Source organism: Orbicella faveolata, unplaced genomic scaffold (genome assembly GCF_042242905.1).
Source record: "Orbicella faveolata isolate gen_17 unplaced genomic scaffold, um_ofav_v1 contig_24, whole genome shotgun sequence".
In the NCBI taxonomy this organism is placed as follows: domain Eukaryota; kingdom Metazoa; phylum Cnidaria; class Anthozoa; order Scleractinia; family Merulinidae; genus Orbicella; species Orbicella faveolata.
In genome coordinates, this window is record NW_028301552.1 from 11,437,080 (window position 1) to 11,449,250 (window position 12,171).

General features: G+C 38.7%; 2 protein-coding genes across 3 annotated transcripts; one reads left to right on the top strand and one right to left on the bottom strand.

The window, feature by feature from the left end:
- Nucleotides 1-2,979: 2,979 nt before the first annotated feature.
- LOC110043188 (uncharacterized) lies at nt 2,980-7,594 on the bottom strand. 2 transcript variants are annotated; one of them, XM_020748624.2, is made up of 4 exons: nt 7,291-7,594; nt 6,023-6,426; nt 5,092-5,257; nt 2,980-4,554 (listed from the first exon to the last, which is right to left on the bottom strand). In XM_020748624.2, the coding sequence occupies exons 1-3, from the start codon at nt 7,354-7,356 to the stop codon at nt 5,188-5,190; spliced, it is 540 nt and encodes a 179-aa protein (XP_020604283.1). In that variant the 5' UTR covers nt 7,357-7,594; the 3' UTR covers nt 2,980-4,554; nt 5,092-5,187. The 2 variants fall into 2 exon arrangements, with proteins under 2 accessions (XP_020604283.1, XP_089147670.1); XM_089291544.1 differs by lacking the exon at nt 5,092-5,257.
- A 70-nt stretch (nt 7,595-7,664) lies between these two features.
- Nucleotides 7,665-12,109, top strand: LOC149110396 (uncharacterized). The gene is made up of 3 exons (XM_089291546.1): nt 7,665-7,801; nt 9,589-9,668; nt 10,918-12,109. Exons 1-3 carry the CDS (start codon nt 7,669-7,671, stop codon nt 10,966-10,968), a joined length of 264 nt encoding a protein of 87 aa, XP_089147672.1. The 5' UTR covers nt 7,665-7,668; the 3' UTR covers nt 10,969-12,109.
- Nucleotides 12,110-12,171: the final 62 nt, after the last annotated feature.

The following is a 12,171-nucleotide window of genomic DNA, read 5'->3' on the forward strand; positions in this document are numbered from 1 at the left end:
GTTGAAAATATGACTGAATTACTCTGCGTTTGAAAGAGAAGAGGAAAGGAAACAGTTGTGTCTTCTTTGTCTATATTTCCATAAGATAATAGAGAGCGATTTATATTTGAATGACCAATCATCCGTATGTATATCGGCCTACTTCCTCGTCCGCTATGTAGAGAAACTGGCCACAAAAAAATTATCACTGATTCAACACCGACTTCGCGTCAAACGAAGCTGAAACCTGACAAATATATTGTAACTTGCAGCCAGCTTGGTTTCCTGTTAAACAAAGAAGTGTGTCTGTCTTCAATTCCAATTCAAAGAGCGCATGCGTACAAGGAAGTAGCTTTCAAAGTTGATTTTAGTTTGGCCCATAATGGTCACGTCTCTAGCTATGATCATTATAAATAGTTCAAGCAATCCTAAACGTAGTCGAGGTCCGGATTAGTGGAGGGTTACCCCTCAATGTGATCCGTCACACCCCTCCACGCTCATTGACCTCATTTTCCTTTTTGTCTTCAAATACTAGAAATCTAAATAATATCTTTGCATGAGTTAGAAGGAAAGGAAGACGGAAATCTTATGTTAAAAAAATAGACAGTTGGTAAACGAATCTGCTAAACGATTCAGCGAAAGTAGACACAAAGTCTCATCAGAACTACTCAAAGGGAAAATCGAAGAAAATCACTGAGACTTTGGATAGCTAATGGAAAATAATACAAAAATCTAATGAAGCCGTGGAGTGTATCTGAGAAGCTGTTTTTGGTTCAGTTTTTGAATTTTCACGCGCAAGTAAAAAGGTGACTTTTTGATTTAAACAAAAATATCCTGGACATTTCAGGGTAACGGTGAACTAAATGACCCGAGTATTAGGCCTTCAAAAGGAGAGGGGGAAGGGGAAGGGAAGACGGGGAGGGGAGAGAAGCGGTGGTCTTACAAAACAGCGCTACGTACCGTTCGTACCGCAGCAACGCAAGACCATTGTTTTGTGCGCAACTTTTAGGAACGACTCTCACAAACTTTGAAGAGCCCATAAGACGCTATCCGCTTTGCAACATCATTCATCTTTGGTATAACACTTGCAAGACCTGATGAGAGTTTTTTCAACGCGAAAATGAAAGAACTATTTCGACAAAGCGAAAATGACTTGCGTTTGCACCTCATGTTTTAGTGCTTATGTTTACCTAATATAAAATCTACTTCTCGTCTAGTATGAAAACATAGCGAGGTGATCGTGTTGGTTTCGTCATATTTAATTTTGTACGAAAAGAACGCTCTTTTAGAGCAAAGGATCGGTTGTTTTCCAAGATTCTGGTCGTTAAAAATTTTCAAAAGAGAAAGAGCGGATTCCAGTCAGCAAAGCTAATGTTTCGCAAGAGATTTGTTATTGGAAACTCAAATATGCAAATATTGCATTTGTTCTCCGAAATCGGGGAATCCCCTAATTTCATTTTCAGTATGGCGTTCTGTCGCATTGTTGTAAAAAGACAGCTCTGGTAGATTTGGAAGCATTTTTAGTTGCAACAGAAAAACGGAAGTTGAAACTATGACTAAATTACTCTGCGTTTAAAAGTGAAGAGGAAGGGAAAGCAATAATTCTGTTTTTATTTCCGTGAAATTATAGTGAGCGATTTATTTTTGAATGACAACCGACAATCACGTACCCTGCTTCCTTGTCCACTTTGTAGAAAAATTGGCCACAAAAATATAGTCACGATTTTTCGCGTCAAATGAAGCCTGAAAAATATTTTAGGTCTTTCTTAAAACCCAATTCAAAGAGCGCATGCGTGAAAGGAAGTAGTGTTTAAAGTTGGTTTAAGTTTGGCCTATAATGGACAAGTCGCTAGCCATGATCATTATAAATAGTTGAAACAATCAGTATCACTGGTGAGGTCCGGATTAGGGGAGGGTTACCCCTCAATGTGATTTATCACACCCCTCCCCGCTCATTGACCTCACTTTTGTTCTGTCTTCAAATAACAGAAATCTAAAGAAAATATTTCCACGAATGGGGAGGAAGGAACAAGGAAATCATATCAGCAAAGCCAGCCAGATGGGAAAGAAATCTGCTGAATTATGTCGGAACTACTCAAAGGGAAAATTCCAAGAAATTCTTTGAAATTGAAATTTTGGCAAAAAATACAATGACGTTTTATACATACAGGCCAAGGTTTGGGTATCATACTGCTAAGAATCTCGTCTCTGTATAAACTCGTAAAGCTCCATGCAATGCAGTGTATCTGAGAAGCTGTTTTTATCCTTCAGGTTTTGAATTTTCGCCCGTTAGCCTGTGAACAGGCCCCGGCTGGAAGGGCAAAAAAGGAACTGGCTGACTTTCTTAAGTCCATCAAACGTTTAAACTGATTGCTTTTCTTCTGGTCTACTTCAAATTCATTGAGATGATTTTTTGATACCCTCGAGCCCTGCTTTTCAAGGTTGCATGTAGATCTTCTAAGATTTGAAACATCGTGAATCCAAACAACTAAATGTCATTTAATGGAACTGAGTATTTTCTTAGAACTCCATCGTATCGTATATTAGCCGGTCTGCTTTGTTACTAGGACAAAAATATCCAGGACATTTCAGGGTAACGGTGAACTAAATAGCCCGGGTGTTAGGCCTGTAAAAGGTGTGGGGAGAGGGGACTGGGAGAAGAGCGATGGTCTTATAAAACAGCGGTACCTCAGCACTGACAAGAGCGGTATTTTGTGCGCAAATTTTAGTAACGACTCTCACGAAACTTTGAAGAGCCCAGCAATCAGACGCTATCCGCTTTGAAAAGTCGTTTATCTTTGGCATCACATTTGCAAGACCTGATGAGATTTTACTGGTTTACTTTTTCGAGACGCGTGTCATGCTGTGAGGGGGCCTTATGTGTGAAGCTTTTCTTTCTTCTTTCCTTCCTTTCTCTCCTCCCTCCCACTTACTTTTGAAAAGCCTGATATGATCTAAACTATGATCTTAACTGTCAAGGAACAACACACGGACGTCATGTGACGCGTTAATTAAAATTTAATGCTATCATTTTTCACTCGCTGTAACCACGACCTACGTTACATACAAATGTTTAAAATTGTTACTGAGTTCAGTACAAAAGTTGCCTTGTGAGTAGACCTGTGAAGCAAATTCAAAAAACTGTTAAGAAACGCTGCCGTGAAGGGTTGATTAAAATAAATGGAAGTTACAAGTTGTAAAAAAAGAATACTTACTTCATGACATTTTCACGAATGAAACTGGAATTTCTTGTATTGTAAACGAAGCAAATAAATTATGCTCTTTCACGTGCCATTAAATTTTGGGTTTTTTGTTTGTTTGTTTGTTTATTTGTTTGTTTTTTCATGTACATGACTCCACACGCTTCTATCTGTAGCTTAAAACGCAAGCCAATAAAACAATAAAGATTCGTTAACTCCGTCTAATTTTCAAATCTTATCTGTCAATCAGGGCTGCACATGCGTATTACTGCAGCACAGTCCCTTTAACTATTGATGCAAGGATTACTTAGTATGAAAAGAATTCCTTTATTAATTCAATAAAATAAAATCCAAAAATATGCTTCATTCTCTCATTTGTAACTTATTTATCTCCAGTCCTATAACCAGAGCAAAGAGAGACCAGTTTCTACAGGCATATCAACCCAAATACATATATGAAGCCATTTCTTCAAGCAGTGACTTTATCAAGTGTTTCAGTCAAAGCCATCATCATTTGCTTCTTTATAGTGAATGAACTGTACATGCCTGTGATGATAGTCTTCTTTAAAGGAGCTGTTGTCAAAGATGGTGAATCTTGATTATTCATCCTAGATGTTTCACAGATCGTCTCAATTTTCCCCAATCTTAACCATCTTGCTTTGATTATAATTTGTTATTACTTATTACTTCTTTGCTATTTGTCTACCTTAGTAAATTGTTATATCACAGAGTTTTTCTGCATCCTTCATTTTTAACAGAATTTCCTGTTTACATACAGAATCAAACCATGATTGTTGGTTGCCTAGCCTCCTACACAGATGTTCTTCAGGGTGGTCATGCCATCTTTCCTCCATCAGAAACGTTTGTGGCAGAGGAAAGATTGTGTGACAAACATCTGCATGGGAGGTTTTCTAGCCTGAATATCAGTAGCAAGGCCTGATACTCTGGCAAGAGATTTTCTTGATTGGTTGCCCTGCTCTAGTTGCCTTTGCATTCTTCAATATTCTGCTTAACTGACAGTGTTCCTTAATTAAATAACCTTCTCATTTTTCATTGTCTTAACATCCTTGACACACTTCAAGAGGTCATCCACTGAGGGCCTGTCTGTTGAAACCTTGCTGCGATAAACTAGTGCTAATGTCCCATCTTTGTCAAAAATGAAGTCTCCACCCATCTGTGTCAGGTCATCTTCTTCAAACATCGCCACAAGTTTCCGGCCAGCACGCTTCTGCTCTGCGTAGTACACAAGGGAAGAGATACTCCACACTTTTGCTACAGATCGTCTTAAGCCAAGTGCATTGTACAGCTGGCGTCCAGGGTCAACAAACATCCTGAATTCACAGTTGGTGTCTTGAAGCCATTTTTGTGCTCCTTCCTAATATATCAGAAATAAACAAGAATGTTTTTTTCAGCTTAGTATGATAATACAAAGTGTTCATCATGGGCTCAATCAATTTTAAGAAAACAAGACTATGTCTATGTCTCTGTCTTGGGAAAGAAATTCAGAGAAAATTCTTGGAACATTTAGCAGGGTCTGTTGGATTACACTGGAATCATAGCTAGACCATATTCACATTCCTGGTATAGGACTGGAACTAGCTTGCAATGGAGGTTCATGCAGGGAATAACATTAAAAAGAGATTAATGTCATTTGCATTTGAAGACTTCCCGCATTAGCCTCAGTTGCAAGCTAGTTCCAGTCCAATACTGGGAATACACATATGGCCTATTTTGGCAGAGCATAGTACTATATCTGGAGTAGGAGACATAATGTTGGCTATAAACTCCCACTGTAGTCTCAAGTATTCATTCCAAGGATTTTCAACAAAATTCAGCGACTGTTGGTAAAAATTCTAGGACTAGGGAGTTATAAGACTTACAACTTAGTAAAATACACTTAAAATCTGCTCACCACATTTCCAAAGCTTACTACTATGACTTTTCCATTCAGAGCCTCAAATTCTGCCTTGCGTGACTGAACCTGGGCCACATGGTCACGTCATGGTAGTCAAGCAAAGTGACGCAAAAGTATCAGAATTGTGGATGATGAAGTTAACAAGTCTTGAATGGAGAATTCTCTAACAACAAGAAATGGACAAATTTATTGACAAGAAACAAAGAGTTGATAATTTTTTTTTTTTTTTTTTTTTCCATTTTCCATTTCTCTGAGTTAAGGTTATGTCTATATTTAAACCTAGTGGCCCATCAGGGAGACAAGGAATATATTCTATTTTCCCTGGGCAGGACTAGAAAAAAGTGCTGTCCAGTCATCTGGGACAAGTAAATTTTCCTGCTGGGTAAGTAGCTTTTCATTCTCACTTGACTGATGGGCAAGGGGTCAGGCAAGTCGTCTGCCAACTAAATAAAAAAAAGGGATACTAAGACTTGTCCAGGGCAAGAAAAATTCTTACCTCTAGAATTGCTTGTCCAAAGGGCAAGCTAGAATTCAAGTGTTTTTTTAAAGCCTGCTTGGATGGGATGCTAGACCATTGTGGGGTTATCTCCCAGCATTTATATACCTGGTAGGGCTTGAAACAGAACTCCTCCCTCTGGATTCCAGCACAGCAACCATAGGTGGCCGTGCTGCCCACAAGGCCTGAAGGGTAGTGGTAATTATTTACAGTAATCTCATGCAATGAAAAATTACTTAACTCTGATTGGTTTAGACAATGGCTATGCTTTATTAATCTGCATTCTTTAACAGCCAAAAATATTCTTCGACTCAGGATGCTATAAAAATTCCATACTTGACAAGTTCCAAAAATGGTAACTTACTATGAATAGTTTATTCCAATAATTATATATCAAAATTTGAAAAACATTTCTGTATCCTCCCTACCAACCTCTCTGAGCAAACATCAGTGACTTTGAGCTCACACGGGCCATGTGAGCCCACAACAAGATCTTCTACCTTGTCACTGCATGAAGGATTCATCTTGAATAAATGAATCTTGGCATCTGTTTCTTTTAGGAAAGAGTCCCATTCATCTTCAGCCTCACAGAGTTCCTCAGCTGCATCCTGGATTTCTTGAGAATGATACATCTTTGCAACTGCTTCATCCACACCTTTTCTTGACGTGACATTCAGTGCTTGAAATGTACTGAAGTAATGACCTATCATTGCTCCCATTTTCTGCACTTTGTCTGCAACAAAGTCTTCAATTGATTCTTCAGCATTTTTCTGGGCTTCTGCTAAGATTCTTGACAGCACAGTTTTTAGTTGCTTGAGCTGGTGTGACAAATTTTCCTGCACAGCCAAGTACTTTCAGTTAGTCAAATACTTTCAGTGAGCTCTAGTTACGACACTCTTGAGTCATGGTAGTAGTAAAATGTTTAAAATATGTGGGCTCTTGCACAAAGTTGAGTGCAGGCTACTTATGTCTAAAGCTACAGCATCCCGTGAATAACTTTTGAGTTCAGTAGCAGAGGAAGGAAAATAACCTTATTCCCTAAAGGTCCTGCAACCAGGGACAGGAAAAAGAAAGACCTTGGGTACAAGATCGCCCGAGACTAGCCAGGTTAAAAATTAATTCCAGTGCTTGGTGACTAGTCAGGCCAATTTTCTTGAATTCTTATTCCAAGGAGGAATTAATGATAGTATTTCCTCTAGTACAACACAAAGAAACACTAAAAAATATTTTTGAACAGATTTGCCAAAACTATCGTTCGTGTAATAGCATGTGCACCTATAAAACCCCTTTGGCAAGAAGCTTGGGGATTGCTAGCCCGTAACTCTTCTTTGAAAAAGTGAGAGCTGTTGTGGGCCTGACTAATCCACTCCAGACCTCTATTTGTTTACTCCAAGACCCCACCTCCTTACTTCACCCTTCCTCAACCCCGCCCCTCCCCCAATGTATGCAGGTCTGCATCTGTCGCTAGAGTGTGTCCATGCCTAGGTGTCTAGCCCAATATTTGACTGGGGACTAACCGAGTTAAGCTTACATGTACATTCACATGTTTGGTACCAACGTACATGTACAATGTAGTATAAGAACACAGCCTAAAATACTTAAAACATTTTGACATACTTCACTAAGCCCCGAATAGGAAGGTGAAAGGATCTAATCAATTAATTGCTGCAAAGTACAACAAACATTCATCAAGCACAAACCTGATCGCTTTCCTCGTGTCGTACCAATCTGGCTTGCTTTTCCTTGGGTTCGCTCGCCTCCGACATGTTTTAAATTCTTATTCAGCATAGGCTTACGTCCAAGAGAAAAGCTCTAAAAATCACTGGAACTATCCTTAATTCTTTCTTCCTATCATGAAGACATTAACAATTCAAGGATGTAAGGAAACGTTGCACCATAACATATCCCTTCGCGTGTAATATAGGCCCGCCATCTTTGTTCAGTTTCTCAGCGAGGGATTAGGCTCGCGGATGAGAAGCGTTTCTGCGCCTTATTTCGGTCAGCGTTGTCATATAGAAAAGTAATGGCGGCTCTGCCAACGTGCTGAAGTTTTAATTTGCGATCACAAATTTATAACAATGAATCCTTGGATGCGGTGGCGGATTTTCGCGGATAAATACAACAACTATCTTCTTTATTCTGTGATGGGAGCGATGACTTGTGCTCAGGTATACTTACAGTACAAAAATTGGAAAGGAGAACGAGTTACACGTGAGTACAGTATGGGGCCCAGTTCTCGGCCACAAAAAACGTAAACTTGTATTTCTTACCTTGGAATAGCCCTAAGGACTTAAAATTTCATGCACAACTAGTTTCAGCATTCAGTTTACACATGTAGAGCTATCGACTGCTCAACGCTGTTTTCTCCCGAGTAATAACGAAAATGGAGGCTTCGTTCGTGGGCCCAGTTATCAGCCAGCAGGTCCAGTTCTCGGCCACAAAAGAGTGCGGGCGATTCCTCAGAATAAACAACGCTTTATTACCATTTTTTGTTGTTAAATCACTTGTAAGGCTTGTGTTTTGATATTTCGATCACAAATTATCCCTAAAGAGCTTTGTTTCATGTTAGAAATGGAAGCTTTTTGCACACCTAGTTTTTCTCTTAAGTGCAGTCAAGCGAGGCTAAGAAAGAGTTGGGTATTTAAAACGGGGTTAAGTCAGAGCTCATAGTTTTCAACATGCCACCCCATTACAGCTTTATTTTTACAACTGACTTGACACGAATACTCCACACAAAACTATGAGCGCTTTTAGTGTTGAAGGCGAGCAGGGTGGCCGAGAATAGGCAAATACGCAAAAGTAGTAAGGAAATATTGAGGAGTGAATTTAGGTCAAAGAATTAAACAGGCCAGGAAAAGTTTATATTGAACAGATAGTTTTATCACTCTACACCCTTTAAGCCAAGAATTGGCTCATTTGGGCTTTCTAGACGGACAAAATATAAACTTGAAATAAACCATGTAATTCGAGAAGCCGTAAACAAACATGTTTACGGGGAAACCAAATTCACCTACCTGCGTGTCACCTCGACGTGCTCACAGAAAAACTCGGCAGGACAAAACAAAACTGGACAGAACAGAAGAAAAGGAATCAAGCTACCTTTAGAAACAAGTGCTTTTTATTCAGATTCATTTGTGGCGCGAAAAATAAACATTGAACAAAAAGTGGCCGAGAACTGGGCCCGGCCGAGAACTGGGCCCCACACTGTATTTGAAAATTTTGTTACAATAAGGTTAAGCTTCAACAATTCAAATGTGATATCGCTGTCGTAAGGAATTTACTGGGAAACTGAGTGACTAACTGACTAAGTAACAAAAAAGTGACATGGCAATTAAATTGTAACATAACAGTTCCACTTCATAGTTTTATATGTCATCCATCATCTTAAACTGGTAAATATTATGTCTGTCACCTAAACTTGGCCAGTAAAGGTCACGAAGAAACTGAGAAGATCCAGCACTCCAGTCAGATCCAATTATTATGTGAGCAGCCCAATGTTATGCAATTTTTCAAGTCTGAGGCTGAGAACTTTACCAAGACATCCCCACACATTGCTTGTAGATTGGGGGGTAACAATAGGAGAGTCTACTGTTTTTTTGTTTTTTTTTTCTCCTTCTTTGAAAGGTAGCTAGGAGCGTGGAAGTCTGGCAGCAGGCAGGCAGCCGTGTTTGATAACCAGGCAGAAAAAATAGAAGGCTCTGGGGGCATTTCCCCCTGTGAAAATTTTGAAATCCTAGACTTTCAGGGATGAATTTTCCTGCAATTTGAAGCACAAAATCAGTACCATTTAATTGCCTACAGAAGGTCATTGTATAGTGAGGCGGATAGGGGGGTCAGAACCTCTGCATCAAGTACCCTGCCCTCCTGCTTCCTGTACCTTTATCTGGTGACTCCACCCTTGTCCGTCCCTTGTTCACAGCCAGTTAATTTTTGTCTGGCACCCAGCCCTTGATGAAACCTCTGATGGTGTGTTATAATAGAATATTTTTCTTTTGCAGCAACTAAGGAAGAGTTATATAAGAAGGGACCAATAGTAATAAAACTAGAAGAGTACCTCAGAGCAATAGCACAAAGTCCAGTAAGTTGATATGCATTTTTAATTTTATCAAAAAGTATTTAATTGCAATGAACAGTAAAACTTGAAAAAAATTGCCATCTGGTCATCCGAGAATAGTTGATTTTCCCGATGGGCAAGCAACTTTTTATTCCCACTTGCTGATGGGTGAGGGTCCGGGCAAGTCCCAACTAAATAAAAAATGTAACCTACGACTGGGGGCAAATGTAACCTACTGCCCATTCTTTTTAGCCCTTATGGTTATTTTGGGAAGGCAATACTCTATACTAATTTAATGTTTATTGTAATTATTTTATAAATTGTGAGTACAAATAAATGGTTGTTGTTGGTTGTTGTCACGACTTGCATAGGGCAAGCAGCATTTGAGAGCGACTTGTCGAAAGCCAAGCTGGACTTCAAGTCTTTTCCAAGCCGTGGAACAGAGAAAAAAAAACAGCTTGAACATAATTGTAAAAGCTCTGTTGACTAGGAGTATTGCTTATTATCTCCCTGGATGGGACACTAGTCTAGCCTTCATTGAGATTGCTTAATTGAACAGAAATTGGCAAATTATACCAGTCCTATTTATACTTCTGGGTACCGGGAGAGACTCTGATAGTAAAGCATCACACCAAAGAACACTACACAATGACCCTGGCCAGCATTCACATAAGCAGTGGTGGATCCAGACCTTGAGTTAAGGGGGGAGGAGGGTTTGCTTGCCCTGCCGTCTTTTCTTCCTTCCACGATTTTCTTTTTTCACCCAAAATAAGAGGGGGCCAGAACCCCTGCGCCCCTCCCCTAGATCCGCCACTGATTAGGATTGCTAGACTCTGGATCTTGTGTTCCATGCCCTAGCTATTAGGCCATTGTACCATCCATATGTAGATGTACCATCCATATGTAAAAAAAACTAGTCTGTCTGCATGTTGATATTTACCATTATCATTCAATACAGATTTTTCTTCCTTTTCATTGGCCATGAACCCACCATGTAACCTGCAAATAACTGTCTACAAATAATGGTCTTCTCATACGTAATACTGTTTAAATATGTTTCGCTACAAATAATATTCTGCTCGAGTGTAATTGTAACCATGCTTGTGTAAAAAATGGTAGCTGTCAGAGAGTGATTCAGATAATTATGATACCAGACTTGGTGACTGAGGTCATCATGACACTGACATATCATGACATTTTGCTCAACTTTAAACAGTAACTTTTATTGTTAATTACTATTTGCTTAATGAGTGTGATTTTGTTTATTAATTAGTTCCTAACAAAGAAAACAAAAGATCCATTTAAAGAAGATGAGGATCAGTAGCCTTGATGGAAGCCACAGTAAAAAACATGGCAACTCTATTCACAAGTCAAGTTGAATACAGAAGACACAATAACAGGATGCATCTTATCACTAAGCTACAATCCACTATGCCAAGAACAGACTGAAGCCTTGATAACCTCAGGAGCTGCGATTTGAATATTGTGGCCTGTTTTTGTGCTCTTATCTAAGTGGTCCTGCAAATCCATGATTGACCTTGAGAAGTGACATCTCAAAAATGACAGAAATGTCTTTTAATTTAAGTGATTATATAATTTGATTGGAACTCTCTCACAGATTTCATAAACTTAAGTCTCTGAGCAGGACGCTTGTGAACACAAACAGATTTCTGGCTTTTGTTTCACTGCAGATTGAAAGAAAAGCCAGAAATCTGATAGTGTTCACAGACTAATGAGCAGGGAGGGCAAATGTTTACTTCATCAGAGTAAAAGATAGTAACTCATATATTTTGTTACAGAAAAAAGTTCTGTGATATGTTGAAAAAAAATAATAATACAGTCAAAGTTGTGTTCACAGGTGGTCTTTTTGTCTGGTTTCCAACTCTTAATGAAACCCCTGCACTCTAATCTACAACTGAAGACTGAAGCTTCCTTTTGTACAGTTAGCGGCTAAGATATCAACTTTTTTAAAATTTTAGTTTCATTGAAGCCTAGCCTTATTCGATTTCATCATAATTTTTCTATTTTTACCAGTAGGTGCATATTCAGACCGTTATTTTACATATCCAGGAGTAACTCTCACTTCAGATTAAAATCTACATGTAAAATAACAGATATTTTGTAACATGCATGCATTACATGCAGGTGTAACAAATTTTCGGCCAACAAATAAATAATGAATTTTATTTAATGTCATTGTTTCCAAAACAAGGTTTTGTTCAGTACATAATTTTCAAGCCAGTTTCCTATATTATTGTATTTGATAATATGAAATAAAGAAAAACTATTTCACAGTAGATTCAAAGTTGTGTGGCTGCAACCCGAATCATAAATCTCCTAAGTGCAAGCTTGAACTTGTTTTTCACTTGGTCAGGCTAACAAGGAGAATTACCAGAAAGAATTAATGTGCCTCTCAACTTGGAACAAAACTGGTGCAATATATAATTAAAAAGGTGTCAATCATAGTGAATAGTTTGTTTCTTTATGAAATGATACACATTTTTTCAGATACAGTTGGACCTCTCTA